General features: G+C 55.5%; 2 protein-coding genes across 2 annotated transcripts; both read right to left on the bottom strand.

Moving 5' to 3' along the window:
• Positions 1-184: 184 nt before the first annotated feature.
• Positions 185-5,103, bottom strand: PLPBP (pyridoxal phosphate binding protein). The gene is made up of 8 exons (XM_088180084.1): positions 4,963-5,103; positions 4,383-4,490; positions 3,932-3,967; positions 3,306-3,381; positions 2,800-2,934; positions 2,536-2,678; positions 1,995-2,093; positions 185-1,723 (listed from the first exon to the last, which is right to left on the bottom strand). Exons 1-8 carry the CDS (start codon positions 5,056-5,058, stop codon positions 1,586-1,588), a joined length of 831 nt encoding a protein of 276 aa, XP_088036210.1. The 5' UTR covers positions 5,059-5,103; the 3' UTR covers positions 185-1,585.
• Positions 5,104-5,993: 890 nt separating this feature from the next.
• On the bottom strand, positions 5,994-16,261 carry ERLIN2 (ER lipid raft associated 2). Its single transcript, XM_014890863.2, has 11 exons — positions 16,124-16,261; positions 15,937-16,018; positions 15,683-15,729; positions 15,299-15,360; positions 14,686-14,811; positions 12,901-12,974; positions 12,466-12,524; positions 11,450-11,541; positions 11,078-11,167; positions 9,551-9,630; positions 5,994-8,552 (listed from the first exon to the last, which is right to left on the bottom strand). Exons 1-11 carry the CDS (start codon positions 16,228-16,230, stop codon positions 8,343-8,345), a joined length of 1,029 nt encoding a protein of 342 aa, XP_014746349.1. The 5' UTR covers positions 16,231-16,261; the 3' UTR covers positions 5,994-8,342.
• Between the last annotated feature and the right edge of the window lie 11,125 nt (positions 16,262-27,386).

Raw genomic sequence — 27,386 nt, 5'->3', positions numbered from 1 at the left:
CTCCTCCGGGCACAGCTCACGACATCCCGGCAGCGACTTTGGGACCTTCCTGATCAAAACCTGCTTGGCTTTCTTTGCCAGCCCCTCTCGGCCGCCTTCACCTCCCTCCGCCCCAGCTCCAAGAGCGGCCCCAGGCTGGGGAAAGAGCTCCAAGGGCGGCTCAGGACATTGATTCACCACGCTGGAACATAAAAATAACATCTTTAATAGCTTTTGAGTTGGCACAGATGGCATCAGAACTCAGCACTGTTTATTACTAGACTATGAACCACACATGGAGCAGCGTGGGGAGGGCGGCTCCGACCCCACGGCGCTTCTAAACCACGGAGCTACAACAGGTTGGTGTTGGAGTTGACTCTTCATTTACATTCAGCTTTTAGAGAGTGAAACCAACAGCGGGATTTAACCACACGCACACAGAGCAAAGCCTGGGGAGGATGTTCCTGCTGGCAGCTGAGCTCTCCTCCTCTCAGCAGACACAAAAGCCCAAAATTTAGCTGTAACACAGGACAAGGCAGGAGCTTCTGCTCACACCTGAAGGAAAGTTACTGCAGTGACAGTCCCATTTCCCTCTTCCAAGAGCAGGAAAAGATGTTAAGACACAGCCTAGAAACTCTCTCAGTGGCCAAATGATTTTTTCAGGAACCCACGATGCAGTGGGACAATAATACTTCCTTTTCTGAAGCATTTTCCCAAGGAAAGCTCCCTGCTGCCCTGAGCCAAGCACTGTTATCCTCACACAGGTGTAAAGGGGATGGTACAGGCACCAAACCATGAGGGATTCACCTTGGCAAGCAGCAGCAAGCTGGTGGCAGAGCAGAGGCCTGGCAGAAAACCCCCATTCTGACCAAAAAACGGCAGCAAAACTACTGGGCAGAATGAAAATAATTCCCAACAACAGAGGAGGGGAAAGGAAGGGGGAAAGCATTCCAGATGTGGGCAGCCATGGAGCCATGGGAAAAGTTAGTGTCAGCCTGAAAAGGACAAATTGAGCTGAGAAGACACTCCCACCCTTGTGATGTGCAGCCAGAACATCAGAGCATGAACTCACAGTGGCAGCTGAGCTCCTCTCAGTCCCCTGTGCCTGTCACTCACCCCTTTTCCATGGCCATGGCCTCTCCTGTGTCACAGCACGGCCCCATCCCAGCTCCTATGTAACCATCCCACGTGCAAAACTTGTATTTGGGAAAACATTTATAGCAAGATCATAATGTGTTGAGTGAAGTATTTAGTCCTCAGTGAAAACAAGCACCAGCACTGCTGCAGTGACACCCACCTTGCTCAGCAGCAACTCCAGCCTGACAAACACTTGTTTGTCCAACCCAGTTGCCCCAAAGTCTCTGTCCTTGATGACCCTGAGGAACCAAGACACCACAGCCACTTCCAATCCTCAATTTGTCATTTGTTGGTTACAAAGATTTCCAGTTTCTAGGGGTACTCTATAATCACAATGATTGAGACATTTCTGCCTCTGTTCCAAGGAATTCCCTCTCACCATCAGGGTGCCGACATGGAGGGAGGTAAAATGCATAGTGAGGTCTCCCACAGCGAGGTCTCTCCTCTGGTGAGGCCACTTGTTCTCCTTTTAGTGCCCCTGCACTGTCACAGCCTCTGTTTGGCCTTCACTTCCAGCAGGGGCCTTGCCCCCGATGGCTTTGTTGGAATAATCCCGCTCTCCAAAAATAGTGCTCCCAATCCTGACGTTTGTAGATCCAACCTCTATCTGGAAGGGACAGAGAGGAGGAGCTCAGGGCAGGGCTGCCACCACCCCACGGCCCAGCCCTGGCTCTCACAGGGTGGTTCCCCAGGGACTCAGCACCCACAGCTGCACCCAGGGGCTGGTTTGATCCCAGGAATCTCCCCAAGGACCAGGAGAGCTGCCCTGGGATCTCCATCCAAGGGAAAGCCTTAGAGGCTGTTTAGGTGGCACCCGGGCTGGAATTTGGGGTGCAGGCACGTTTGTTCCCCCAGGGAAGGAGCAGGAACACACTTACTGCGTGCTGGAAGTCCGTGGACATGCCCATGCTCAGCTCCACCTTGTCCAGGGGCAGGTTCAGCTTCTCACACACCTCCTGCCGCAGGGACAGCAGCACCTGCAGGGCACGAGGGGACAGGAGAGGGTCACATCTGGACACAGCCACACCAGCTCCATCCCAGGATGCCACAGATCCTGATTCCTGCCCGTGCCTGAGGTCTCCTTCACACAGGATGTGCAATTCCCACACTCCCACGGAAGCACCAACAGTGTCTGGAGGTTTCCAGATTTACTGACAGCACACAGCAGCTGAAACTTCACCTGGACCAGGGGCACAGCAACTGCTGCCCTGCCAAAATCCTGGCTGCAGCTTCAGAGGGTGGGTGGGAGCAACACCCTGCAGAAAAAAGCCTCCCACCTTCACTGACACTGAGGGCTCTTCCCCACCCTGCACAGGGTGTTCCTACATCCTGACAGCCTGGCTTGGACTGGTTTGACTGGCACAGACAAACTGTAACAGGAAACCAGCCCACTGTGACATTTTCTCCAAGAAATCTTACCTGGAAGTCAGGATTTGGCCCCTTACTGAGGTCGTGCCCGATGCTGCCAATGGTCATGAGCCCCACGAATTCCAGGCTGGGGCACTTGGTGATGACATGCTCCACAGCAGCCGTGGTGTCCCCGGGGGAGAGGCCATGCTTGCCTGGGAAAGCACAGGGACATCTGTGCCAGCTCTGCTTCCAGAGCACAAACCAGCCCAGCCCCTCCGAGCTCCCTGTCCAGCCAGCAGGACAAACATGCACATGTCACAGAGAGCCACTCACTGTCCTCCCCACTGGTGTTAACTTGCACCATGACCTTCAGTTTCTGGGATGATCCTTTTTTCTGCCATGAGCTGTTGACTCTGTCTGCCAGTTTCACAGAATCCACTGTTTCCAACATGAACAGGTTTGGGACAGCTGGGGAGAAAACACAGGCTGAAGGAATTCTGCTGGGATTGTTTGTACCTACAACAGGCAATTGTGAGTTGATGGTTTTTGTTTCAGAGGATCATGAAATATCCTGAGCTGGAAGGGATCCCCAGGGACGACTGAGTCCAACTCCTGTCCCTGCACAGTCCCCACAACAACCCCACTGTGCACATCCCCGGGAGCAGTGCCCAAACCCTCCTGGAGCTCTGGCAGCCTCGGGGCTGTGAGCATTCCCTGGGGAGCCTGGGCAGTGCCCAGCACCCTCTGGGGAAGAACCTTTCCCTCATCTCCAGCCTGAGCCTGTCTGACACATCTGAACACTGGGAGACACTGCCCACATAAAGCCAAGCAGGATTTACCAATCAGCTTGTTGACATTGCCCTTCTGCAGGTGGCCAATAAAATGCCACTTGATGTCTGGACAAGACGACAGAATCTGAAAGCAGAGGGAACACTCAGGTTGGAACAACAATGCCCTCTTCCCCCACGCAGCACTTCAGTCTCAGTTTGCCCACAACCAAATACCAGACACTCAATTTCTTTGTTTGGTGACCCTGAAGGACTCAGCCTGTGGTTGTGCTGAGGTTGAGCCTGGGGAGGGATGGGTTTGTGGCTGCAGGGAATGCTGTCCATGGGAACAGCGAAGGCAAAGCTCTTTTGCAACAGTCATAAAATGCTGTTTTCCCCAAAATGAGTGTTAACCTTTTTTTTTTTCAACAAAGACTGTGCTTCTCCTAAAGTGAGCACAAAAGGCAAAGCACAGTGCAGACAAATCATGACTAAGGCAGATGTATTCCCAGACTCCTCTGGAGCCAGCAAAGCAGGAGGGGGAACGGGGCAGAGGCAGAGAGCCAAGAATAACCCACCATTTATCTGCAAAGATAAGGATCCAACCAAATCCCTAACAAACCCCAGGACTTTGACTGAACAGCTCTTAGGACACAGCTATACATGGTAAGAAAACACGAAGGGAACCGTGTGCTTACTCTGGAGTCTGATGCCTTTTCCAGCAGCTCCTGAACCTGGGAGAATGAAGGAGAATTCCATTAAACCCACAGCAGGCATAGGATTGGTGTTCTTGGGGCCAGCCTGAGCCTCAAAAACACAATGGGAATGACGCTGTCACCCAGAGAGCCACCCAAACTGGGCTGGCCCAAGCCTCTGAGAGGAATTTCTTCATGGAGAGGGTTGTTAAACATTGGAAGGGGCTGCCCAGGGAGGGGTTGGAGTCCCCATCCCTGGAGGCGTCCAGGAAAGGACTCGGGGTGTAGCTCTCAGTGCTCTGGGCTGGGTGACAAGGTGGGGATCAGGCACAGCTTGGACTCGATGACCTTGGAGGGCTTTTCCAACTGGAATGATTCTGGGATTCTGTGCCCTCCACAGAGCCCCTTTCCCAGCCCCACTGACGCTTTCCAGCCCCTCGGGCCCCGGACTCACGTAGTTCTCCCCGAAGCTGCGCTGCCCGTGGCTGTAAGCCTCCATCACCATCTCCGCCGGCTTGGTCTTACTGACGGCCACGAGCCGCGGCTGCACGGCCGGGAGCCCCTGCGGGAGCAGCGCGGGGTGAGCGGGGGGATCCCGGCTCCAGCCCCGGGCACCCCCGGCCCCGAGCACCCCCAGCTCCAGCCCCGAGCACCCCCATCTCCAGCTCCGGGCACCCCCGGCCCCAGCCCCGGCTCCGGGCACCCCCATCTCCAGCTCCAGGCACCCCCAGCCCCGAGCACCCCCGGAGCTGCCGGGGCAACGAAGGGGCCTGGCCCTGCTGGGAGAGCGCCGGCCCAGGCACGAAGCACGACTGTCGCGACACTGGATCCTGGGGGGCTCGGACAGCCAGATCCGTGCTGTGCCCGTCCCCGGGGCCCTGCGGCTCTGTGCCCACGGTGCCCAGTGACCCGGTGGCCACCGGTCCCCACGGCGCGGGCCTGTCCCCGTGGTGACGGAGGCCTGTCGCGGTGGCAGCCACCCCGCCCCGCGGGTCCCGCCGGGTTGCTCGTGGTCCCCCCGGTGTCCCCCTCACCTGCGGCCTCCGTGCCGCCGCTTGCTGCACCTGCTCGGTGACGGCGCGCAGCGCCGGGCCCAGCCCGTTCCCGGCGGCCATGCCCGCTCTCCACATTCCCCCCCCCCCGCCCGCCCGCCACTTCCGCCACACACCCGCCCCGCCCCCGTCCCCGCCAATCGGATCGCTCCGAGCGGCGCCGCCGGCCAATGGGAGCGCGGGGCGGGGCGCGGCGCCGCCATCTTGGGAAGGTCGCGGTGGCCATGGCGGCCCATGGGGACAGCGGTGCCCGGCCGGGGCTCCCCGGCTTGTCCCCATCTCTGGGTTTTGGTGACAGATCCAAATCTTTCAGTGCCCCGAGTAACAGGAGCGAGCGCTGCCACCCAGCCCACCCGACTGTTCCAGTCCCGACCACCCTCCACGCCCACCCCCAACAATTAGGTTGTTATCCCTGCATGAGGAGCCGTCCCCCAGGGTGTGAATTTCAATTATTGCGGGGAAAAAGCGTCATCAAAACAAGGCAGGGAACAGAGCCTGTGCTGCAGGCCCAGTGTGAGGTGCGGGGAGCGCCTGGACAGCAGCTGCAGGGGCCGGGACAATGCCCGGCTTTATGGACGAGCTCCGAGGGGAGGAATGGGAAAGCGCCGGCTGGAACCCATTAACTCAAATATTTGTCTTAATGTGCAGAACTTCACTGTCCCTCTGCACATTCAGTGTTTACACAGCTGGGTAAAAACACCCAGAAGGTTCCTGCCCTTTGTCTGGTAAAACATGACAAGGATTTTCTGCGAACTTTACCAAGTCCGAGGTGTTTGCTGCTCCAGTCTGGTTCCTGTGTTTTGCTCATCCCACAGCAAAGCAAGGGCTGACAGACACGGGATTCCTTGGACACCTCTGACCCTTCTCCCACCTTCCTCCTCCTCACTGGGAAGGGAGAACCAGCACCCCACAGCTCCCCAGTCCCACCGAGCACCGCCTCTGGAAAATCCTCCCCTGCAAACACACGACATTAAAGTTCATCTACAAACCCTGACATGAAAATGGCAAGACTCTAAAATTGAAGGCCATTTTATTGTCATAGCAAATACCAAAATAAAAAGGCTTTGAATTCAGTATATAAGATCAAAGACTGCACTGGCAGAGCATTTCCATGCCTCAGCTATCAGCAGTGCCACAAACCTCTGTTCCCTTTGCTACAGAGTGGGTTTAAAGTTCAGATCTTCATCTCAAGATTAGAGAAACAGGACAACTTGCCTGTTAAACAGACAGAGGGAACAAAGGTTTACATGGAGAGATGGATCCACTCTGGAAAATTCAGGACATTTTAGAGTGAAGAAACCTGAATGAAGACACGACGACACATCTTGGCTTGTGAAGACTGATAGACTCTCAACTTTGCTTTTGCTTTTTTACTCTTAGTACAACTTAACTAAATTACATTAATACTTCAGCAGTCAGGGTGTTAATTAAAAAAAATCATTAAGAGCTCTTTATCCCAAGCTATTGTCTTGCTGTGAAATCACACATAAAAAAAAGCTTTTATAATACCACTTTGGCTTAGTTGGGTCCTTTCATTAGTGAAAAATACTTGTGTAAAAGGTGTTAGCTGCTGCTGAAAACCTCGAGCACGAACATAGAACAATCTCAAATGAGCTCATCCTCACAGCTAAACTTCTGCTCTTCCCTGTTCAAATCTGCCTGCACAGACTTATTTTTGAGTCAGGAATATCACAGCCTCCCTGAGGATGCTGTTGACTACTGTGGGTCTGATGTAGGTCTGGACATGAGACTTCCCTTAGCTCCTATTTTTCAAGAAATCCAAAGAGGATGGGACTTTTCTCCAGCAGAAACTGATGCTTAATTTCTAATTATTGAAGATTATTTATTCAATTATTTCTAACTGAAAAATTTGCATTTTCAAGCATCAACAGGGAAGAGAGAACTGCTGTAAAAACCCTGGAGCAAGCAGCTGAGATTCATCTGAGCTCTCTTAGAGAACACAGGTTGATGGTTTGAACACTGAAGGGTGACACCAGGGCTACTGGGAGCAAGAATTTGGGGCACGAGTCTGTGAATGCACCAGGCTGGTCTCTGACACTGAGCACTGGCATCATCTCACAAGAGGATGCTGGCTTCAAATTATATCAGCAATTCATCACCAGGCTTTGCTGCCAAATGCAGATGGAATAAGTAGGGAAAAAAAAAAAATGTTCTCTCTAGGCCTGAACTTTTATCCTCAAATTTTGCATGTGTGGAAAACAAAGCCTTGTTCCCTCCTTGCATGTGGGATGTGAGGAACTGATCAGCTCTCTGGAGGGGAAAGAACATTCTGGTACATTGTTCTCAGAGAAAAAGGGGAGTCTATCTTTGGGTGCTCAGGAAGAGCTGCTTTTCTGTGCCCTGTGACCTTTCAGGATCCTGGTTTGTCCTTGGCCAGTGGGAAATCTTCCTTCCACCAGGTCCATTCAGCCCCACAGCAGCTCAGCTCTGCTCACTTCAGCTCACCTGAAGGTCCTTTTTCTAGTCAGACACTGTAAACTCTGAGATCCAGTTGCTCCCACAGAACAGATAACAAGCTGAAAAACTGTCTGGTCACTCCAGCAGCTCCTCCCCAGAAAGGCCTTTTGTAAAGTCAGGGTCCCTGAGACAAAAATTCTTTCCTCCCTGGTTTTCTATGACAATCTCCATCGTTTCACTGAAAATCCCACCCAGCTCTGCACTCCAGGACGTTGCCCACGCCCTCCCCCAGCAGCTGAACTGCTGGGAAAACTCTCCTGTGCCCTACAAAAAATGACAAATGGAAAACAAAGCAGAGTTAGGACATAGAAAATGAAGAGCTTGGGTCACTCCCCGCGTGACGTGGTCTAAGGCTTTGATCCCCCCGTGAGTGGGAACCTGCAGGATTCCAGCTGAGCCTCTGTCCCTCGTGGGGTCACCTCCTGTGGGCTCAGCAGCCACCTGTAGTGTACAAAATCTAGCACCTTATTTTCAGAGGGGATTGAAATAAAGTACTTGAATTTTCAATAAGAAATAAACCCAAAACAAGTTGTAGCAGCAATTCCCCTCCCTTCAAAACCTCAACATTTCTTTACCTGCAACTGCTATGAACCACCTCAATCCCAAATTAGGTTCCCACCCAGCTGACAGCCCTGACAGCCTCTCCCAAATCCTTGGTCTGTGTGACCAAGAGCTGGGGACGTGCAGCTACAGAACACACCTGGAGCTTAGAAATTACCAGAAAACCCACCCCATAAATACCAAAATCCTTGTGTCTAATTGTCATACAAAAGATTGAAAGGATTAAATCTGATTCATCTCTTTCAGCACGGGAAAGGGGGAAAACGAAAAGGAATTTCCCAGTTCATGATTTTTTTATATAAAATGAGTAGAAATCTTTCTTTTCAGTTGATGCTATGGAGTAGTTTTGTGTCCTCGCTGGCTCCTGCCCCGTCCTCCTCCTGGATTCCTTCTGCCAGTCCCTCTGCAGATTTGCTCTGGCTCCCTGCAGAGTCCATGAACATGTTGGGAATATCTTTGCCAAAGTAGATCTTGCTGTTGGCTGCTATTGCCTTGTACTTCATCAGCTGCAAGTACTCGGGGGTTAACTTGAGCTGCACGGAGAGAAAACGGGTCAGCACAGCTTGGGCAAAGGAAATTCCTGCCACGAGCACACGAGGCACATCCTTCCCACAAACCCAGCAGGCACAGCCAGCCCTGCACAGGGAGAACAGGCAGTGCCCAGAGCCAGGGCTCAGTGCAGCTCTACATCCAGGGACTAAAGGCAGAATGAAAAGGGATGGGGAAACACAACCCAAACGTGATGGAGATGCTCGAGGGCACATCACTCACTGCAACCCCTGCAATGAGAGCTGCTGAGGAGGGAAATATCCCTGGCTCTTTTCCAGGGAGCAGATCTAAGAGCGTGGGTGAGAGGATCTCACTCCTTCAGGATAATGGCATTGGAGCAGAGAGGACAGAACAACTGGCACAAAACCTGTGACAAACACCCTGGCCCTCTGCCCCTTCTCTGCCCAGCACAGAACTGAAACTTCCTGCTGGGATGTCCTGGGAACTTGCTGTAGGCAGGAACACACCTGGCAATTCTTCCCGTGTAATTTTTCTGTTTCCAGGTTGGATTTTTTGTTCTTTTCACTTCTGCAGTACCGAGGCTCTTCCAGGGTGTGTGAGATCAGCTCCATTTGTTCTTTCCCTGCACTGTGGTTTATTCCACCCCTGCCTGTCACCCTGGAGATCTCCCTGCTCTGACTGCCTGCCAACTTGAGACTGGAATGAAACCACATTTCTCATCACAAACAGTGTGAAGGGGCAGCACTGGAAGTGACATTCCACAGAGAGTCACGGCCCTGTGAGCACCTGGCAGAGCAGAGATTTCACATACCCTGACACTGATCTGTCCAGAGAGCAAAATGAACTTGCAAATAAGGATCTAATTGTTGACTAATCGTTTCAGATGAAAGCTTTGCTGAGAGATGGCCTTGTTTTGTTTCTTTGACTTAAACCACGATCCCTGCCTGCTCTTGTGCTGTGTTTCCCTACAGCCTGGTGCCAGGGGCCCTGCTCTGAGGCACCACAAAGAAAAGCACAGTACCTTGTTGGCCTCAGCCACTTTCATTGCAGTGTAACACTCAGCATCAGCTCTCGCCTTCTCTCGTGCAAGAAACGCAGCATCTGGAAGCAAACACATGCTCTGAGTCACATTTTTATTTCCAGCCATGTTAGCACTGTTTGCAGCTGGTAGCTCTTCAGAAAGTGGCCAGTGCCACATCTAAACTACACAGGATAGAAGGGAACAAAATGGGAAACCCAGAAATGGGAGCTCAATTCACAGCTAAAGGGCTGCAGGACGAGAGCATTAAAAAGTAAATTGCATCTGCAACTGCAGAGCTCAAAGAACTTCACAAACATCAGGGTTTGATTATCCCCATCACGTGGGCTGAGCTCAGCCTTTCTTCTCGAGCCAGGACTGACTCTCATGCTGAAACTGCTGTCCTGCAGACGTGGGATTTACCCAGAGCCTCTGCCCAGCACTCCAGGAACAGCCCGGGCAGCCCAGCAGACTCTCTGCAGATGAGCTCTGTGCCTGTGATTCCCAGATGGGATTTGGGACATGCATATGAAGCTTCTGGCATGCAGAAAAGGAGATTTTCACCTTTACAGGCTCTGCCCCTTGCACAGATGCTGGAGAGCTTTTCTCTCTTCTGTCAAGAATTGCTGCAAGGCTCTGATTCTGTGGATACTGAAATTTCTGACTCCTGGCACAGACATTTAAAGAAAGGAACCCTTCCCCTTTCTGCACTGCACTCCTTTTCCCCTCTGCCCCTCCATCCACCCTGTGATAATGATGGGTATTCAGCCAGCACGTTAAAGATAAAATGAGTGGAATCCTGCCCATCTCCTGCCATTCCTCCCAAGGCATGGAGCCACACAATTGCAACATGACAGTGTGGCTCTGAGGGCTGCATAGCTGGATAAACCATTTGTTTACTTCCCCTAGCAGGGAGCCCTGTGAGCTGCTGCACTTAAAGATCCTGTAAACAGCTGGATGGCCTGGCCCACAGCTTCCTCTCTTGGCTAAAAGGAGAGGTTGGTCCCAATCAGGGACACCAGGAGAAAAGAAGGAGGTGGGAACCCTCTGCCAGCACAGACCCAGACTGAGGGCTGATACCTGCTGATGCAGTTATAAGAAATAAACCCCATTGTATTTCTGCAAAGAACTTCTTAATGAGAAGCTGCTGATCTGTAAAACTCTTAATTGGCTCCTCAGTGGCTTCTGCAAAGCTTGTCAGGACCTCTAATGAATGTAAGGAGAAAAAAAGCCTTGCCACTCCCGAGCTGGAACTGCAGACCCCTCTCCACACCCTGGAGTTTCTCTGACAAAGCATTGTATCAGATGGGTGAGGGAACATCTCCTGAAGTTCAAACTCCTACAAAGAGCACCTTGAGAAAGGGAGTTTCAAGAAGCAGAGCCTGCAAAGAAATTCCTATTCCTGCCTCTGGTCAGGAACTTCACCCTTGTGAAGGTCAGCCTGGATTGAAGAACAGTCCACACGCACTTCAGTAACTCCCTGGTGAACTGCTTCAGGATTTCCTTACTGGAAAGCTCAGCCCCCCTCACCTTCAATCTCTGAAATTCGCTTCTCTGTTTCCTTTTCCATCACTTTCTGTCCATAAGTTATTTCAGCAACTTGTGCAATCTTTTCTGCCTCTGAAACGAAAACAAGAACACGCCCACACTGTCATCACACATCTTCCTAACGCCAGAAGCAGCCTCACCCTGGAAAATCCTCACTCATCACCCACTTCAGGTGGAAATAAACAGTGGGAACAATGTCCAGCCCGCAGAAAACAAAGCTGGAACCCACCTGAAAAACTCCTGAGTTTCTCTGGGAAAGTTTCAGATCAGAGAAGGTACCGGGGTGAACCAGGTGCATCCCTCCCTCCCTCCCTGGGATCTGCCTGTCCCCTGTCCCAGCCCAGCCTCACACACCAATCAGGGCTTTCTTCCTCTCTGTCTCTGCCTCCTTCTCCACCACCTTCTGCTTCTGTGCTGCAATCAGCAGCTTTGTCTTCTCACTCTCCCTGGGGAGCAGGAAAAAAACAGTTAAAACCAGGAGCTCACTGGTGTGGGACTCACACCACATCCCCAGAACGAGCTGCTGGCTCTTCCCTCCTTCCAGCACGTGTCCAGGGCAGGTGGGACCAGCAGTGTCAGGGCAGGTACCTGCACAGAGCTTTTTGCTTAAATCCAAGCATTCTTTCCTCCCCTCCATAGCAGGAAGATTTTCCAGTGAGTCCCTGTGACACAGCCCCTGCAGGCTGCCCTGGTGCCTTTTCTATCTGACTGGTTTTTACTTACATTAATGAGTTTTAAAAGTGTGAACATGAATAAAAACTCTGCTCCTGCTCCCAATCAGGGAGGAGACCCTGGCACTGAGTCTCTCTCAACACGTCCTGCTGCATTAATGGCAACAGAACACAGGCTGCTTTGGGGCCTCCTGCCATGACCACACCACACAGGATGTATCACAAGCCCACAAGGTGACATGCAGAGCTGGGGAAGCAGAAGGGCTGAGAGGATCCTGTCCTGGCTGACAAACTGCTGGCAGCAGGCTCAGGAAACTGAGCAGAGCAGGAGCAGCTGGCTCAGGGCACTGCAAAGGGATCAGCACGTCAAGTGCTGTCAGAGAAAGTTATTCCAAAGCTTTGCAAGTCTTCAGCTTGTTGAATCAACAGTTTCTCCATCCCAGTCAAACAAGGGGATTAGTGGTGAAATCCATCCCTCTGCCACTCAGCCACAGCTCCAGGAGAGCTCTGAACACAGGGCCAGTGCCCAGGGGAAGGAGCCCCAGGGCAAATCATTCCTGTGCTAAGGGGTCCAGGTGAGGGCCCAGCCAGTGCTCAGTGCTGCTCCTGCCCAGCCCCTCCCGAGGCTGAGGGCACCAGGATCCCCCAGTCCCGAGTTAATCTGCCCTTGTGGATCCTTTGGGAACACACAGCACTCACATGAGCTCGTAATTCCTCCGGATTGTTTCAGGGATGTTTGGCTTTGTCACTCGCACTGCCTGGTGAGAGACACACAAGAGAACATGGGCCAGCAGCCAAGTGGCCCCTGGGCCAGCACTGGGCACTTGGGGCATCCTCTGCCACCAGAGCTGCACAAACTGAGACCAGGCCCAAAACCCACAGAGAAACAGCACTGAAAAGTCTCCTTTGACAGGAGATTGTAACCTGGGCAAAGCAGCACCCAGAGCACCTCCAGGAGAAACTCAGCACATCCAAACTGTGAGGGGACAGAAGGACACTGCTCCCACTCCTCAGGTTAAACGAAACCTGGGTTGTAAAGCAATTTCCCAAACAAATCTCAGTTTCTTGTTCCATTTTAGCACTTTCCCCTCTTCACAATCTGCCCCTTCAATACCTCCATCAAATCCTGATTACCTGTATAATTAATCCAGGGGCCATCGTGGTTAGGTCTTGCTGCAAGGCCAGTTTCAGGTTTTCATCAATTTGATCTGGTTGGGGGAAGAAAGAAAAGGGAATGAAACATCCCCCAAGGCAGCTTGCTGTCAGCACCCAGAGTGAGCTGGGGTGGCTCACATTTCTTATTCCTGGAAAGCACAAATGGGACTTGGATGTAGAAGTGCTGGGCTGACCCCGAGGCAGCAACAACAGCACCAACCCTTGGGACACACCACAGGAATGTGGCAGGCACGAAAGGAAACCCTCCAGTTTCCCATAACCTGGAGTCTGGAATCTTCCTGAGCCAGATACAGCTCCTTTCAACCAAGGAATCTGTGCTCTAACCCCGTTCCCCACTGAACTTCCCAACTGGATCCTGAAGTGACGAGATAAATCCTGACTGAGTCTGACCTGCACCTGTGCCAGCAGGACACAAAGCAAATGGAAAGAAAGGAATGGGAAATGGCAGCATCAGTTACTTTAACAGGCTGCAAAAATCATCACTAATGTCTCTTTGGCTCAAGGAGTCCCAGAACTCCAGCGGAGCTGAGGATTTCAAAAGGAAACACAGCCTAAAACCCTGCTCCGATGAAAGCTCCAAGGAGGGCAGTGCTTCCAGCTGGGGCCTGCTGGGAAGTGCAGAGGGAAAATCAAACTGTAACGGCCTTAAGAGGGATCACATCACACTCCTGGAGTGTTTGCTTTGGTCCCAGTTTCCTATCTGGAACTCAGGCTCCTAATGAAGCCCAGCCAGGAGTTTGGGAAGCAGCTGGTATCAGTTCCCTGCACCTGCTGGCAGATGTGGGGGCAGAGGGTGACATGAGGCCGCTCAGAGGGGCTGTGCCCCACGGCAGAGCCCGAGCCAGACCCAGCCAGCTCAGACCAGGGGTCCCAGGGAGTTTGTACAAGTTCCTTCTGTGCAGAGCAGGAGCTTTCAGCCCATTTCAAGCAGCCGTCACCAGCAGCTGCCAACATCTGGAGCCTCCATGGGCCAGGAACCCTTCCAGGGCCAGCAGGAACTGGGGATTCCAGCCCCAGGCCTGCAGCTCGTGTGGGAAGGGGAAGCCAGGCTCCTTGGAAAGCCCAGTTTGAACAGGGACCAGGAGTCTGCAAACACCCCGTGCTCTCCCAGGCACAAATCCTGCCCTGCTGGGCCCCCACACCATCCCCAGCAGCTCCGTGCCCACAGCCAGCAGTGCTGAAAGGCTGGGAGGATTTCCTGTCAGCCCTGAGCCAGAAACAAAACACTCAGCATTGGCAGCCACTGGGCCAGTTCCACCAGGAAACCACAGCTTTTCCTCAGCCTCTCCTGCCCTGTGTCCCTGGTTTCCCACTGGGAAGGGCAGCAGCTCCTGCCAGCACTCCTGGTTTGTGGGTATGGCCCAAAGCTCCTCTGGCCAGCAGTGCTTGCTCAGCCTCTCTGTAACAGCAGAGAGCCACAGCCTGGCTTTTCCATCTGGATTAGACAATCCTGTGACTGATTCAGTCCATCACAGCTGCTGCACACACAGAAAATGCCATAGAATTCCTGCTCCCTTCCCTGCAGGGAGCCTAGGAGCAGGGCTGGGGTTGGAGTTTATTGTTACAACATATTGAAACACTCAACTCCAAAAGAAAACAGGGATGAAGAATGGCAGCTGGTTAACAACCCCGACTCCAAGCAGAGCCAACACGGGATTCATGGATAAAAGCCACCAGCTGGGGGTTCTGCACCAACAGCCCAGGGGAGAACCCTCAGAAGCACCAGCCCCAGGGGCTGCTCACCAAAGAGCTCGATGTAAACCTCCTGCAGCGTGTGCACACTGCAGAACTGGTTCAGCTCGTGGTGGATCTTGTTGAAGATGAGAGCCTTGTCGTAGTCAGCCGTGTAGTTCTTGACGATGTCGTACACTGGGAGAGGAGAGAGCAGGGATGGAGCAGGGAGGGAAGGGGAGCAGGGAAAGGAGGCTGAGCACTCCCAGGGAAAACCCTGGGTCTCAGTCCCAGCACAGGGGCTGTGAAATGAGGGACCCTCCTCGCCCTCATACCCTCTAGGCAGGGTAGGTTTATGTACTGCTGGCTTTTTATGGCACCTTCACCAATATCTGTGCCTGCTCTGTGAAGCATCCCCAGGCCTCAGGTGCTCACAGCCCCTTGGCTCCCCCTGCACACCCACGACTCCAATCTCTGCTGCACAGAGCTCAGGGGGCTGGGTAATGCAGCTGGTAAAAGCAAGGAACAATGAACACCCCAAATTCCTGGCAGAGCAGGGCCAGAGGTGACACCCCGAGCTCGGGGCTCTGCCAGGTGCTCGGGGCACAGCTGGGCCACAGCCTCTGCACCTCCTGTCACTGCAGCACAGCCCCGGGGCGTGGCCGGGGCAGAACCTGTGACTCACCCGCGCTCTGGATGAGGAAATTCACCACCTCGATCCTGTCGAAATAAATCATCACTCCCCCACTGCAAAGAGAGAAAACGGAAAACGATGTTTGAAATAAATCATCACTCCTCTGCTGCAAAGGGAGAAAACAGAAAATGAACTTTGCTGGAGGCTGAGTGGCTCCGAGGGGCACTCTCTCCTCCGGTGGGATGGGTGTGGGACCCGCCTCAGCGCACCCCAAACCCCCCAGCCCCTGGGATGGAGGCACTGGGGGCTCCTTGTCCTGGAGAGGACCTGCAGAGCCTCCCAGTGCCCCCAGTTTGGGGGCTGCAGAAGAGTTCAGTGTCTGAAGAGCTCCCAGCTGGCATGAAGGGCTGGGGGGGTAAGAACTGAACATCTCACCTGGTGCCACACGGGACATTTTTCACCTCGTCCGTCTGCAGCGTGGTCTGGAGGGGATTGAAGGAAAGAGGCTTAAGAGAGAGATTTCCCAGGCACAAATCCTGCAGGCACCTTCCTCGGGCCCTCGCTCAAGGTTCAGCGGGACCGTCCCGAGCGCCGCCACTCCCCGGTACCGGGCACAGCCCCACCCAGCCCCGTGTGACCACCCGGGCTCCCCCGGTGCTCGCCCCGCCCGGGCCCGGGCCCAGCAGCACCTGCACTGACTTGTAGGACGTGATGAAGGGCAGCATGAGGTGGAAGCCGGGCCCGCTGGTGGAGGTCAGCAACGCGCCGCCGCTGCGGAGGGAACGGGAGAGAGAGAGGGGGAACCGTGAGCGGCATCGGCGGCTGCCCGGGGCCCGGCTCCCTCCCCGCGGGGCGGCCCCGCCGGGCCCGTCTCACCGGTAGTAGACACCGATGTGCCCCTCGTCGATCTTGTGCACGGCCGAGAGGAGCGCGGCGGCCGCGACGCCGAGGGCGAGGGCGGCGATGGCGCCGAGCTGGGCCATGCCCGGCACCGGCGGCGGCACCGGCGGCGCGCCACTGACGTCATCACCGCGCGACCGCGCTGCCGCCGCCAGGGGGCGATAGAGGAGCGGGGATGCGGCGCCGGAGGTCGCGGGTTCGAGACCCGCCCCTGCCCGCAGCGCCATCCCCGCGGGGTTTGGGGGTACGGAGCCCCCGGGGCTCCATGGAATGTTAAAGTGTCGGAAGGAACACCGAGACTCATCCCGTTCCACCCCCTGCCACGGGCTGGGACGGTTCCCACATTTCCCACAGGAGATCCTCAGCTGGAAAAGGCCCCCAGGGTCACCCAGTCCGACTCCAGGCCCTGCACAGACACCCCAACAATTCCACCGTGTCCCTGGCAGCGTTATCCAACTGTTCCTGGAGATCTGACTCCTTATATCCAGCCTCAATTCCCCCCTCTTCCAATTATTTTTATCAGCCACAAAATTTGTATCTCCTCACTGACCTCCCCCCCAACACGGACCCCCCTGTTCGCTGTCCGGGCCTTGTTTGGGCAATTACGGGAAATGGGATGGGCCAGCAAAACAGAATAATCCGGCCCTGTCATCCTGGAAAGAGACTTAAAAACCACGTGAGAGATGTATAAAATATCAATAAAGGAGAATGATTTGATCTTTACTCGTGATAGATCTCTGAGGTTATATATAACAAACCTGGCAGGAGGGTTCAGCGCCATTTAGGAATAAGGAATGAAATATCCACGATATTTGTCAATCCAAATTTTACAGCTCTTAAATAAGCGTGAAAGGGCGCCAGAGATGAAAAACACCCTGTAGTTGGTGTTTTTTTAAAGGCGTTTGCCCAGATTTAAGGCCTTGATAAAATGTATTAAATCTTTAAAGGTTTTAATGAATCTAGTATGTGTTTCATAAATCACGAGCCTCTGCTCAGCCCCTCTCAGTTTAATAAGGGTAAACTAGGAAATTGCTCTGAGCTGGAGCAAAATGCGTCCATGGAATATTGAAAAGTAATAGGTTTTTAAATGTGGGGTGTTCTGGCTCGCAGGAGAGGCTTTGCTTCATAACACCGGCACTATATCACTGCCCTGAGCGGGAAACCAGCTGCGGCCACGTGTTTAACAGCATCAAGATGTGAACCAGCACAAAGGTAAATATTATTTGTAATAATCCTAAAAAAAAAAAAATAAAAGCCAAAAAAAATCATTACTGCTGGACCCAAGGCCAGGAACGTTCAGCGGTGTCTGTGCTGCGGTGCTCAGGATTTTAACAGGGCTTTTTGTAGGAATAAATGGTTTATTGCACCCAGTTCTCTCCAGCTTCTTCATCCCTACCTCATCCCCCTGTAAAAATATTCTGTGGGGTTTTCTGTGGAGTTGAGTGAGACAATTTGGGGATCTCTGGGTGTTCATGGCTCCAGACTTGTGGGGATGGAGCTGGGATGGGACCCGGGCAGGCCCTGGGTCAGGATGGGGGCAGATCCAGGATAGGCCTGGGCAGAGCTGGGGTAGCCCTGGGCAGAGCTGGGGTAGCCATGGGCAGAGCTGGGGTAGCCATGGGCAGAGCTGGGTAGCCCTGGGCAGAGCTGGGTAGCCATGGGCAGAGCCGGGGTAGCCCTGGGCAGAGCTGGGTAGCCCTGGGCAGAGCCGGGGTAGCCCTGGGCAGAGCTGGGTAGCCCTGGGCAGAGCCGGGGTAGCCATGGGCAGAGCTGGGTAGCCCTGGGCAGAGCCGGGGTAGCCATGGGCAGAGCCGGGGTAGCCATGGGCAGAGCTGGGTAGCCATGGGCAGAGCTGGGTAGCCATGGGCAGCCCCACCCGGGCCGTGCCCGGCTCGGGCCCTGCGGGGCTCGGGGAGGCTCCGGCGGGGCTGGCACAAGGCGCGGTGCAAAGTCTGTCTGCCCTCGTTAGCTGTCACAAGTAACAATGCCGGGCTGGCAATAAAGGCAATTCCGAGGCTGTTGGCCATTAATCACGGCCTGACAGCTGGGAATAAGGCTGGAAAAACTCTGTCCCTGTGCTCCTGCTTTGGCGTTTAAGGTTACCTGTGCAGCTGGAGCTGTGGGGTGGAAAGCTCTGCTCGCCAGTCCTGCCCCCACCCCACTCCCGACTCCATCTCCATTTCTATCCTGTCCCCAACCCTATCCTGAATTCTTCCTCTATCTCCATTTCCAGCCCGTTCCTATCCCCATCCCATCCCATCCCATCCCATCCCATCCCATCCCATCCCATCCCATCCCATCCCTCGCTGAAAACCTAAAGGAGCAGTGGAGCCCAGGAAGGGAAATCCCTGGAAGGAGCTGGGAGGGTGCTTGTCTGAGCCCTTTCCTGCTCTGGCTCTAGAAGGGAAGGGAAGGGGGAGGGAGAGGGGCTGTGTGGGGGCAGCACTTCCCGAATTCTGTCCATTGAATGTTATTTGCCGATTACGGGGCAGAATTGTGTTCGAGTCTGTCCGGGCTCGTTCTGTGTCAGCTCTAACAATGCAGCACTTGGCAGCCCAGGCAGCTCTGTGGCGTTGGCCATTAATCATCCCCTGACAGTCCGGAGCTGGGAGGGAGGAACTGCTCACACGTGGTCACAGTACCCCCTCCTCATGGCCAGTGGGGTAGGGGGGGCTTCCTCTGCCTTGGGCCCACCCAAACCCATGGTCCTTGGGAGGGGCGTGTGGGGCAGGCAGAGAGTGGGGAGTCATTCCTGCCCTCGCCATGGGGCAGCCAGGCTCCCAGGGAGCAGCCCCACTGGGAGGAGGCTCGTGGGGAAGCATTCCAGCACGTGGCATTCCCAGCGTTTTCCTCTCCATCGCCATCCCCTCGCTCTGTGAGCCCCTGAGCAGGAGCTGGGGGTCTGTCCTGGGGCGGTGATCCCGGGGGGAGGCAGTTCCTGGCATGGGAGGGGAGCTCTCCCCAGGGCTTCTCTCCGCGCCCCTCGTCGTCCCGCAGGCGCCAGCCCTGTGGCTGGGTGCCAGCGTGCCAGGTCATCCCCCAGTAAATAAAGGAGCAATGTGTTTCCAGCCCCCCAATGCTGTTTTCTAAAGGGAAATGATTAATGGTGCTTGGAAACCACAATTCATCCCGGGAAAGAAAGTAGATTTACCCGAAACATGCGTGAGAATTAGTGCTGGGATCGGCTCCTGGGGCAGAGGGGGAAGCTAATGGCAAACAGAGCCTGTCTGTGCACAGGGGGAGGGAATAGCCCGCCAAAAACACGGGCTGGAGGAGCTGGCATGGAGCTGGGACAGGAGGGGGAGAGTGGCTGTCAGAGCCAGGTCCCCTCCCCAGCTGGAAACCTCGGTCACTCCTTCCCTGACCCACAAGGGTCACCACAGAGAAGGGGATTCCCCTCCCGTGTGTGTCCCAACAGCACGGCAAAGGATGGAAGGTGCTGATGGGGCCAACGTTCATCATTCCCAAAAGTCCAAGAGATACCTGGGAGAAGCAGGAGTTGCACCAGAACCCGCAAAGCTCCGGCCTGTGAATGCCAAATGCTCCAAAAACATGTTTTAGGCTCAAGGAATGATCACACCTTGCTCCTGCTGGTGGGATCCACTGGGGTAACTGGGGTGGGCTGGGCTGCACCACAGCAGCACGGAGCCATCCAGGTGCTTCAGCCCTAGGGAGCAGGAAACCTGAGAGAAGGGAAGGGAAAAACACAGTTTTCCTCCATGAGGGTGGGAGGGAGAGCCCTGGTCTGGAGCATGGTCCTGCTGGGATGTGGGAGCTGCAGCATCTTCCTGCTGAGTTTCCAAGTTCATGGGAAAGGTTTTCAGGCACAAATCCTGACCTGGTTCGAAGCTGCTGTGCTCTTCTCTGCCCCGGAGAGCAGCAAAGCAGGGGAGCAGGAACAGGTGACAGGAATTTATCACCCAAATCCAGAGATAAGCCCGAGATCCTCGCTTTAGCTCAGCTCTGGATCAAGGCAGCGCTGGCCCCACGCAGGTCCTGTCCCATCAGCGGTGTGGAGGAGCTCAGACAGGGCTCGAGGAAAGAGATTTATTTGTGGGATTCCGGGAAGGGCTGGGAAAACCTCGGCGAGGTGCTGAAGCCCAGGTCAGGAGTCATCCCTGGTTCGGTGATATATTTAGAGCAGGATAATGTAAGCGACAGGAGGGAAAAAAAATAAAAAAATCCGTGGAGGAGGTGCAGATCCGTCCCCTTGGCTGGGAGTTACTGGATGATCCGAGCCAGGGAACAGATAGTTGGATTTCCCTTACTTCTCCCTTCAAATAAATCACAGCTCCAGAGGCCTTTAAACTCTGCAACATGATCTGTTCCAATAAGGAAGGGAATGAAAGGCTGCGTCTCTCTGGAAGCCTTCAGAGCCATAAATCTCCTATGTACAAACACAGACCAGATTTCCAAGTGCATTTATTTTATTGTATTGTTTTAACAGAAAAATCAAACTGCAATAAACTCCGTCCCTCATTAGCTGTCTCCATATCCAGGCCAAATGTTGCTAACGAATAAAATCAGGACAAAGGAATGTGGATGTGGGTCCAAGGCCTGGCCGGGCGCTGACCCCCCAAAGGCATTTCCCTCGGAGCCTCGCAGAGGTGTGGGATGAGGGGAGCCAAGGGGTGGCTCCTGCACTGCCCGTTGCTGCAGGTTTGCTGGGGGTTGTCACCCCAAATCCGGCATCCCTGCCGTGACCTGGCATCCCTGCCGGGCCCCCACCACAGCAGCTGGAGTTGGTTTAGGGCTTTCCTGCTTCAGTTTGTTGTGGTCTCTGATGTGCACCCCAAGAGCAGCGGGAACAGGGGGCAGTTTGGGTGGGAGCTCCCCAGGCTCTGACACCTCCCCAGCTGCCCACGTGAAGGGGCTGCAGAATTAGGGGCTCAAACCCCAAACCTGCAGTCGGGCAGTTCTGGAATCGTCATTCATTAATCATCTGCCAACAGTCCTGAAGGGTCTGGCTGCTCCCTGAGCAGCTCTGGGGGGGGGACAGAGAGCTCAGGGACAGGGACGTGCCTGGCACTGGTGGCAGCGTGGATGGTGCAGTCCCCAGTGACCCCACAGAGCATCCAGCGGGTTTTCCCAAGCCCCCCAGACCCGCCCCAGGAGACACCCGTGGAGGGAGCAGGGCTGTCACATCCCAAACACGGCATCTCCTGGTCTGATCCGGGGAAAAGGCGAAAATCAATCCCAAGCAGCCCGGGAAGGAACAAGGAGCCTGTCTGCAGGATTTATGGCACTGAGCTGAGAGCCCAGAGCAGCGCCCGCGCCGCGCGGGTCCCGCCTCAGCCCACGGAGAAATTCCTGACTTATTGAATCACATTTGTCATCCCTAAATACATATGCAGGCCCGTGTTTCTGAATCCATAAACATCTTTAACTAACTCCGCTCAGCGAGGCCTCTTTCAGCAGTAATTTATATTTAACTTTTTCCATATGCAGGGCCTGTCGCGTTGGTGTCATTTCCGGGAAAGCCAGGGGGGCTCGGGGGGCTCGGGGGGCTCGGGGGGCGCGGGGGGAGCGCGGCGTGTCTTGGCCCGCTGGAGCAGCCCAGCTGCTGGCACGGCGCGAGAAATCCACCCGCCAGAGCCAGTGCTCATTAATCATTTGAACTACTAAACTGCCAGCTCCTTTCAAGATCTTTCAAGAAGTGTTTTCACCCAAAATAGAGTTGAAAACGCGCCGGGCCCTACTTTCAGAGTCTCATCCATCTGGCCATTATGGGGAGTGTCAGGCAGCTCTGACAGACAAGGCTGCTCTGTTCGAGGGGCCCCGGCCCCACAACCTGTCATATCGCAGGGCTGATGGCATCTGACAGCTCCATTTGTACCTCCCCGGAGATGAAAGGGCTGCTCCCGGCGGCGGGAGGGATGAGCAGGGCCAGCCCGGGGTGCCAGCAGCATCCCTGTCCCCCAGAGCCCATCCTGCCCTGGGGTTTGTGGCAGTCTGGGGTGTGATCAAAGCCCGGGGGGCTGTGCCCATTTCCCACCCCCCGGCTGTGGTGCTGAGCTGTGCCCGTGCCCTGCTGGCACAGAACACCCCAGAGCTGCCAGCCCTGCCCTCCCATCTCCCCCGAACTCACCTGGAGCGTGTGGGTGCTGTGCTGGTGCTCAGAGCCAGTCCCCAAACCCAGCAGGACAGACCCAGTGCCCCCAGGGCTTCCCCCATGGCCAGGAGGGCTCAGGGTCTGCCACACGCCAGCACATCCCAAAAGCAGGTGAGAGGTGCTGAATCCTGGTGCTGGAACCCCCCGAGCTGCCCCAGTGCTGCAGGATTTCTGTGCCAGCACAGCAACTTGGAAAAGTTTGGGAATTATCGTGGCAGCAATGGGGACAGAGCACATCTCTGCAGCCAGAGCAGCGGGCACCCAGCCAGCCCCATCCATCCCAGTTGTTCCCAACACAAAACCCAACCAGAGTCCAGGAGACTGTGGGAACCCCAGAAGGAAGGAAGGAAGGAAGGGCTTTAGGCTCCATTTCCATTTTGCCCAGAACATGGCTCTTCTCACCTCCGAGGGGGACTGTCCTCCTCCAGCCCGTTGGATGTTACCAGGATTGTGCAGAGAATGGGAACAAAACCCCACAAAGGCAGCACTGCTCCAGCAGAAACAAGGAGTTCCTTTTGCAGGAACTCTGCCCAGAAGAACCAGGGCTCCTGGCCTTGACACCATCCTCGGTGATGAGCAACCCCATCCTTCTCATCCAGAGAGAAAAATACAGCAAATCTTTTGGGTGCTTCACTCTCCCCTCTCCTCCCTCCGGGATGTGCAGAGGAGACAGTGAGGGCTCAGCAGGAAAGATCTTTAACAGTCCCCATCTCTCTCCTGTCCTTCTCTCTTGGAGCCCCCCAGCCACCCCTCCTGCATGGAGAGGTGGCACCAGGACCTCGGGCTCCTGCTGGTCCTGTCTTCTTTGGTGCAGCAGCATCTCCCTCTGCCACAGCTGCACCAGTGGAGATGCAGGGGCTGCTGTGGGCACTGGCACAGCCCTGAGTGCTGCTGGGGAGCCATTGCAGCCGTAGGGGACACAAAAAGGCCATTTTGGTTCTCTTCACTGGAGGAAGGGTCTATCAAGCCCCAGAAGCCACCAGATACCCAGGATGCTGCATCCTTCATCTGCTTCCAAATTTTGCCAGGCCAGGAGGGGTGATCCATGAATTTTGGGACCACAAGGTGTTGGAAGAGGTCACGTTGCACCCTGCACAGTGTTGGGTGTCCTGCCCAGCTCTGCTCAGCCCGTCGGGGTCAGCTCTGATAGCACAGGGTCAGCATTCCACTGTCCCCTTTGGCAAAGGCACCTCCCCTGTGGCTCACATCCTCCTGTCCTGTCTCCCTGCACCACGCTGCAAGGTGGGATGAAGTCGTGGCAAAGCTGCTCCCAGAGATTTCCATGGACACCTTCAGGAAACACAACAGGCTGTGTAAATGTGTGCCTGAGCTCCAGGAGCCTGCTCTGAACACGGAGCTGCCAGCTGAGCGCCCTCCCCTGCGCTCTCCCTGAGGTTCAGCTGAAATGTTTGTAAGGACCAGCACTGTGCAGTTATTCACCACAATAAACAGAGGGAACTGTGACCCAGGCCTGCAGGAAGGAGCAGGATCACTGCCACACGCCGGTGTCAACCTGCACGAGGGAGCGGCCGTGGCTCAGCCCCAGGACCGGGGATTGTCACCTGCCAGGGGCCCTGTGCTGGACTGTCACGCTGATCAGACACTGCAGAAGAGGGAAACCATGGCCATGGTCACACTGGGCACTTCCCATGGGGTCACTGGTGACCAGCCAAGGCCGGGTGTCCTGGTGTGGCGAGGAAGACATCGGTGTATCGCTGCCGAAGCTGCAAGCAGAGCTGCTGGAGGATTTGCACCACACACCAATCCATGGCCAGGGCAGAGGCAGCAGCAGCTCTTCAGCCGTTATCCAGAGGAAAGTCCCCTCCCATTGGTGGCATTCCTGGCCACTGCAGTGCCTCGGGTGCTTGCCCACACTCTTCTGGCTTTGGCATCTTGAGGTCTTTGCCCTTCTCCACTCACCTCGTCCTCTTGTCACTTGTGTTGTCCCACTGCTTGGAGTGGCTGGAGATGAATCCCACACCAGGGCAGTGTGGGGCTCTGCTGGGGCTGTGGGGCTCACGGTGCCACCCCAGGGACAGCTCCACACCCCCGTGCCATCCCGGTGTCACCGCCGGCTGCTCCTCCCGCAGGGCTCCAGCTCACAGCCCCGGCACAGGACCTCGGCTGCCACCTCCAAGCACGGCTCTGTCCCTGCAGGTCTGCTCTCAGCTCGGAGTGTGCCCCAAAGGAAACCCCTGAGCCCAGGCCGGGCACGGGGATGCTGGTGGGGGACAGGGGGTGTCCACGCCACTCCGGCTTTGAGGACAAACAGAGCCCGTGTTCTCCGTGGCTTCCACCAGTGCTCACGTGGAAAGAAAAGCTGCTTTATGCAGCTGAGGAACTTCTCATCCACCCACCACGGCTCTGCTCTGGCCCATGCCTCTGCATCCCGGCCTGACCCCTGGGCAGGCTCCAGCCCTCGAGGACGCCGTGCTCCGCTCCGGACTCTGAAACGCCTTGTACGTCTGCGGGCAGCCACCTCTGCATCACCTAGAAGACATCGGGGATTTTTGTGCAGGAGAGGAAGGAAAACAACAAGAAAAAATAGGGCCTGGCTCTTTCATTCACGTATTTATTGGGCGGACAGCGTGGCTGTGGTCAGCTGGGCTTCGGGCTTTACAGTCGGGGATATTTATAAGGCACGCGGAGAGCTCGGCGTGTGCGTCCAAGTCATTCCTTCCCCGGCACAGGGTATAATGTTGCCTTTGTTCGGCTGCCTCCGGCACAGCAGAGCGTGCCGTGCCGCTCGGCCGGGCCCCTCGCCGTGCCCCGACAGTCCCGGCGCAGCCCCGCTCCTTCCACACACACCGCGGCCCCGGCAACTGCCACGATAAATCAATAGCGGAGGAGAGGCTGCCAGTTAGACTAAACAAGTGCATTTGCAAGGATTGCTAACCCTCATTAATCACTCTGACAGTCCTAAAAACACATTTCCCCTTTAATGACTGTATTTGGATAATCAGAGCCTTTTCCTCGCGGCGCGGGGTGAGTGACGGTGGGCGCGACTTCGGCGAGCGCCGGCACCGGGGTCACCGGCGAGTCAAGCGCTGCAGGTCCCGGCGGCTCCGGGCGAGCTGGGCGAGCTGCTGCTGACCCACGGGGAAAGGAGCCACCGGCACAGCCCCGACACTGCTGTCCCCATGTCCGACACCCACCGGGGTCCTCCCGGCCCCAGCTGGATTTGAAAAGGCCTTTTTCTGTCTCTCCGTGTTCCCTTTAGGTGACTTTTGCCTCCTGGAGAGGTTTGAAACCTTGCACATTTTTCTGTATAAATGATGCAACACATTAATGCACAGCACATTATGAAAATGGTAATTCAAACCCATACAACTCTAAATTAAGCCATACATTATCCGACCCACTCAGCCATATATTTTGCAGAAAGACAGGATTGAATCAAATCAAACCGAAACTGTGGAGTGCAGGTTGTTAGACAGAATGATTAATAAAGTGCATCCCAGTGCTCTTATTATAAAATGAATTCCGCAATAACCTGGGCATACATTACACAGAGAATTATTTAATATATTGGCAACGCAACTGTTCCCCAGCAGCTCCAGCCCAAGTGCCGCCGCTATCAGATGACACTCGCAGTGTTTACACGGTCTGGCCCCGCTGCTGCAGTCCTTAGGGAGGGGGGAAATATTCCTCTGGGAACCTCCTGCACAGCAGGACCCATCCAAGCAGCACCCAGCCCTCCCGTGGGTGAAGGGAAGGCGCTCCTCGGGCTCGTTTTCAGAGCGGGGACCAGCCTGGTGCAGGGAGGGTTTGGAGCTCTGCCGTGAGGAGGATGGGCCAGGCAGCTCTGGGAGAAGGCTGTGGCAGGAGGGGGCTGTGCAGCCCCTCACCCCCTGCCCTGGCTGCTCCATGGCTGGGACGTGGCACAGCCCCAGCAGCCCTGACTCCCGGAGTGGCTGCGCTGGGCGTGCTGGTTTTGGCACCGAGCTACCGAGCCTCGAGGTTCTGCGACATCGTCCTCCTAGCCCGTGGCACAAAGGGCACGGTGGGACAAAATTCCAGTGCAGGAACCTGTGACAGGCCCCATCACGAAGCCACAGCCAGGATTTATGATGGAGACTGGCAGTGCCCGAGCGAGGCCGGCACCGAGCGGCATCAGTGGTGGGAGTGGAGCCACATCCAGGGAGAAGCGATGCTGCCGAGGGACGGGGGGTCTGGATACCTCCCACACCACCAGAGCTGCTCTGCCCTCTGCCCACAGCGCCCTGCTCCACGGCCAGCATCAGCCGAAGGGCTCAGCATCCCACAGGGACACAGGAGACACCGGCGTGGCTGCACCAGCCTGGGCCTGGCACCCCCTTCCCGCTGTGTCCACAGCACAGAGCTCACACCTGCAGCAAAGCCCCCCTGTGCCAGCCCCAGCCCTGCAAACCCCAGGCCCTCATCCAGCAAACATCCCACCTGCAAGGAGCAACACCGCCACGGCCACACAAGGCAAGGAGCACCCACAGATCCCCCAAAGCAGCCTCCCCAGCCTTGGGGAGCTCGGAAAGGAGCCAAGCTGGCCCCTGGACCACCAACTTCTCCCATTGCCACAGGAAAGCCCGGCTGGGCCCTGACAGCGGCCACACGCCCGCAGCCACGCTCGAGGCACAGGAAGGGAAATAAAAAATCCCTTCAGCAAAAGTAGTCCCTGTTGTCAGCGCATTATTTTTCAGCTCAAAGGACACAAAGGAATTTAAATACAGGGCATAAAGCAATATCGAGAAGGCAATTAACAGGGATTAATTGTGTGACTCACTGAAATGCAACAGGATCAAGGCAGACAAAAATAAGTGGTGTGGGGCAATGGGGCATGCAGGGTTCCAAGGGGGAGCAGGGGCTTGGCCAGGGGTCCCAGAGCTGGAGTAAAAGCGCTTTCCTTGGGCCATGGAGCAGGCAGAGCCCCCCAGCACGACGGGTACGGAGCCAGACCGAGTCAGAGCCATTCATCACCGTCCTCCCGGCACAAAGATGGAGCGGGAGCGGTCAGGACCCCAGCCCTCACACCGAGATCCGGGACCTGCTTCTACCACAGTTCCACCCCTAAAACTGCAGCCCCGCGGTGACCCGGGGCACCGCTCTGATCCCGCTCAAACGCCTTCTCGAACCTTCCCTCCGCCGCCACGC

This window comes from Sturnus vulgaris, chromosome 28, assembly GCF_052056855.1.
Source record: "Sturnus vulgaris isolate bStuVul1 chromosome 28, bStuVul1.hap1, whole genome shotgun sequence".
Lineage (NCBI taxonomy): Eukaryota > Metazoa > Chordata > Aves > Passeriformes > Sturnidae > Sturnus > Sturnus vulgaris.
Note: the sequence above shows the minus strand (reverse complement) of the source record. Positions and strands in the feature narration are given on the sequence as shown.

What these genes read in the sequence shown, in the direction of transcription:
- PLPBP (XM_088180084.1), bottom strand. Translation starts at nt 5,058, where the DNA reads ATGTGGAGAGCGGGCATGGCCGCCGGGAACGGGCTGGGCCCGGCGCTG. An exon ending in CGGCGGCACGGAGGCCGCAG is followed by an intron (nt 4,491 to 4,962) that starts GTGAGGGGGACA and finishes CTGCTCCCGCAG; the next exon opens with GGGCTCCCGGCCGTGCAGCC. An exon ending in GCAGCTTCGGGGAGAACTAC is followed by an intron (nt 3,968 to 4,382) that starts GTGAGTCCGGGG and finishes TCATTCTCCCAG; the next exon opens with GTTCAGGAGCTGCTGGAAAA.
- ERLIN2 (XM_014890863.2), bottom strand. Translation starts at nt 16,230, where the DNA reads ATGGCCCAGCTCGGCGCCATCGCCGCCCTCGCCCTCGGCGTCGCGGCC. An exon ending in TTTCCTCATCCAGAGCGCGG is followed by an intron (nt 14,812 to 15,298) that starts GTGAGTCACAGG and finishes CTCCTCTCCCAG; the next exon opens with TGTACGACATCGTCAAGAAC. An exon ending in GGTTTACATCGAGCTCTTTG is followed by an intron (nt 12,975 to 14,685) that starts GTGAGCAGCCCC and finishes TCCCCCAACCAG; the next exon opens with ATCAAATTGATGAAAACCTG.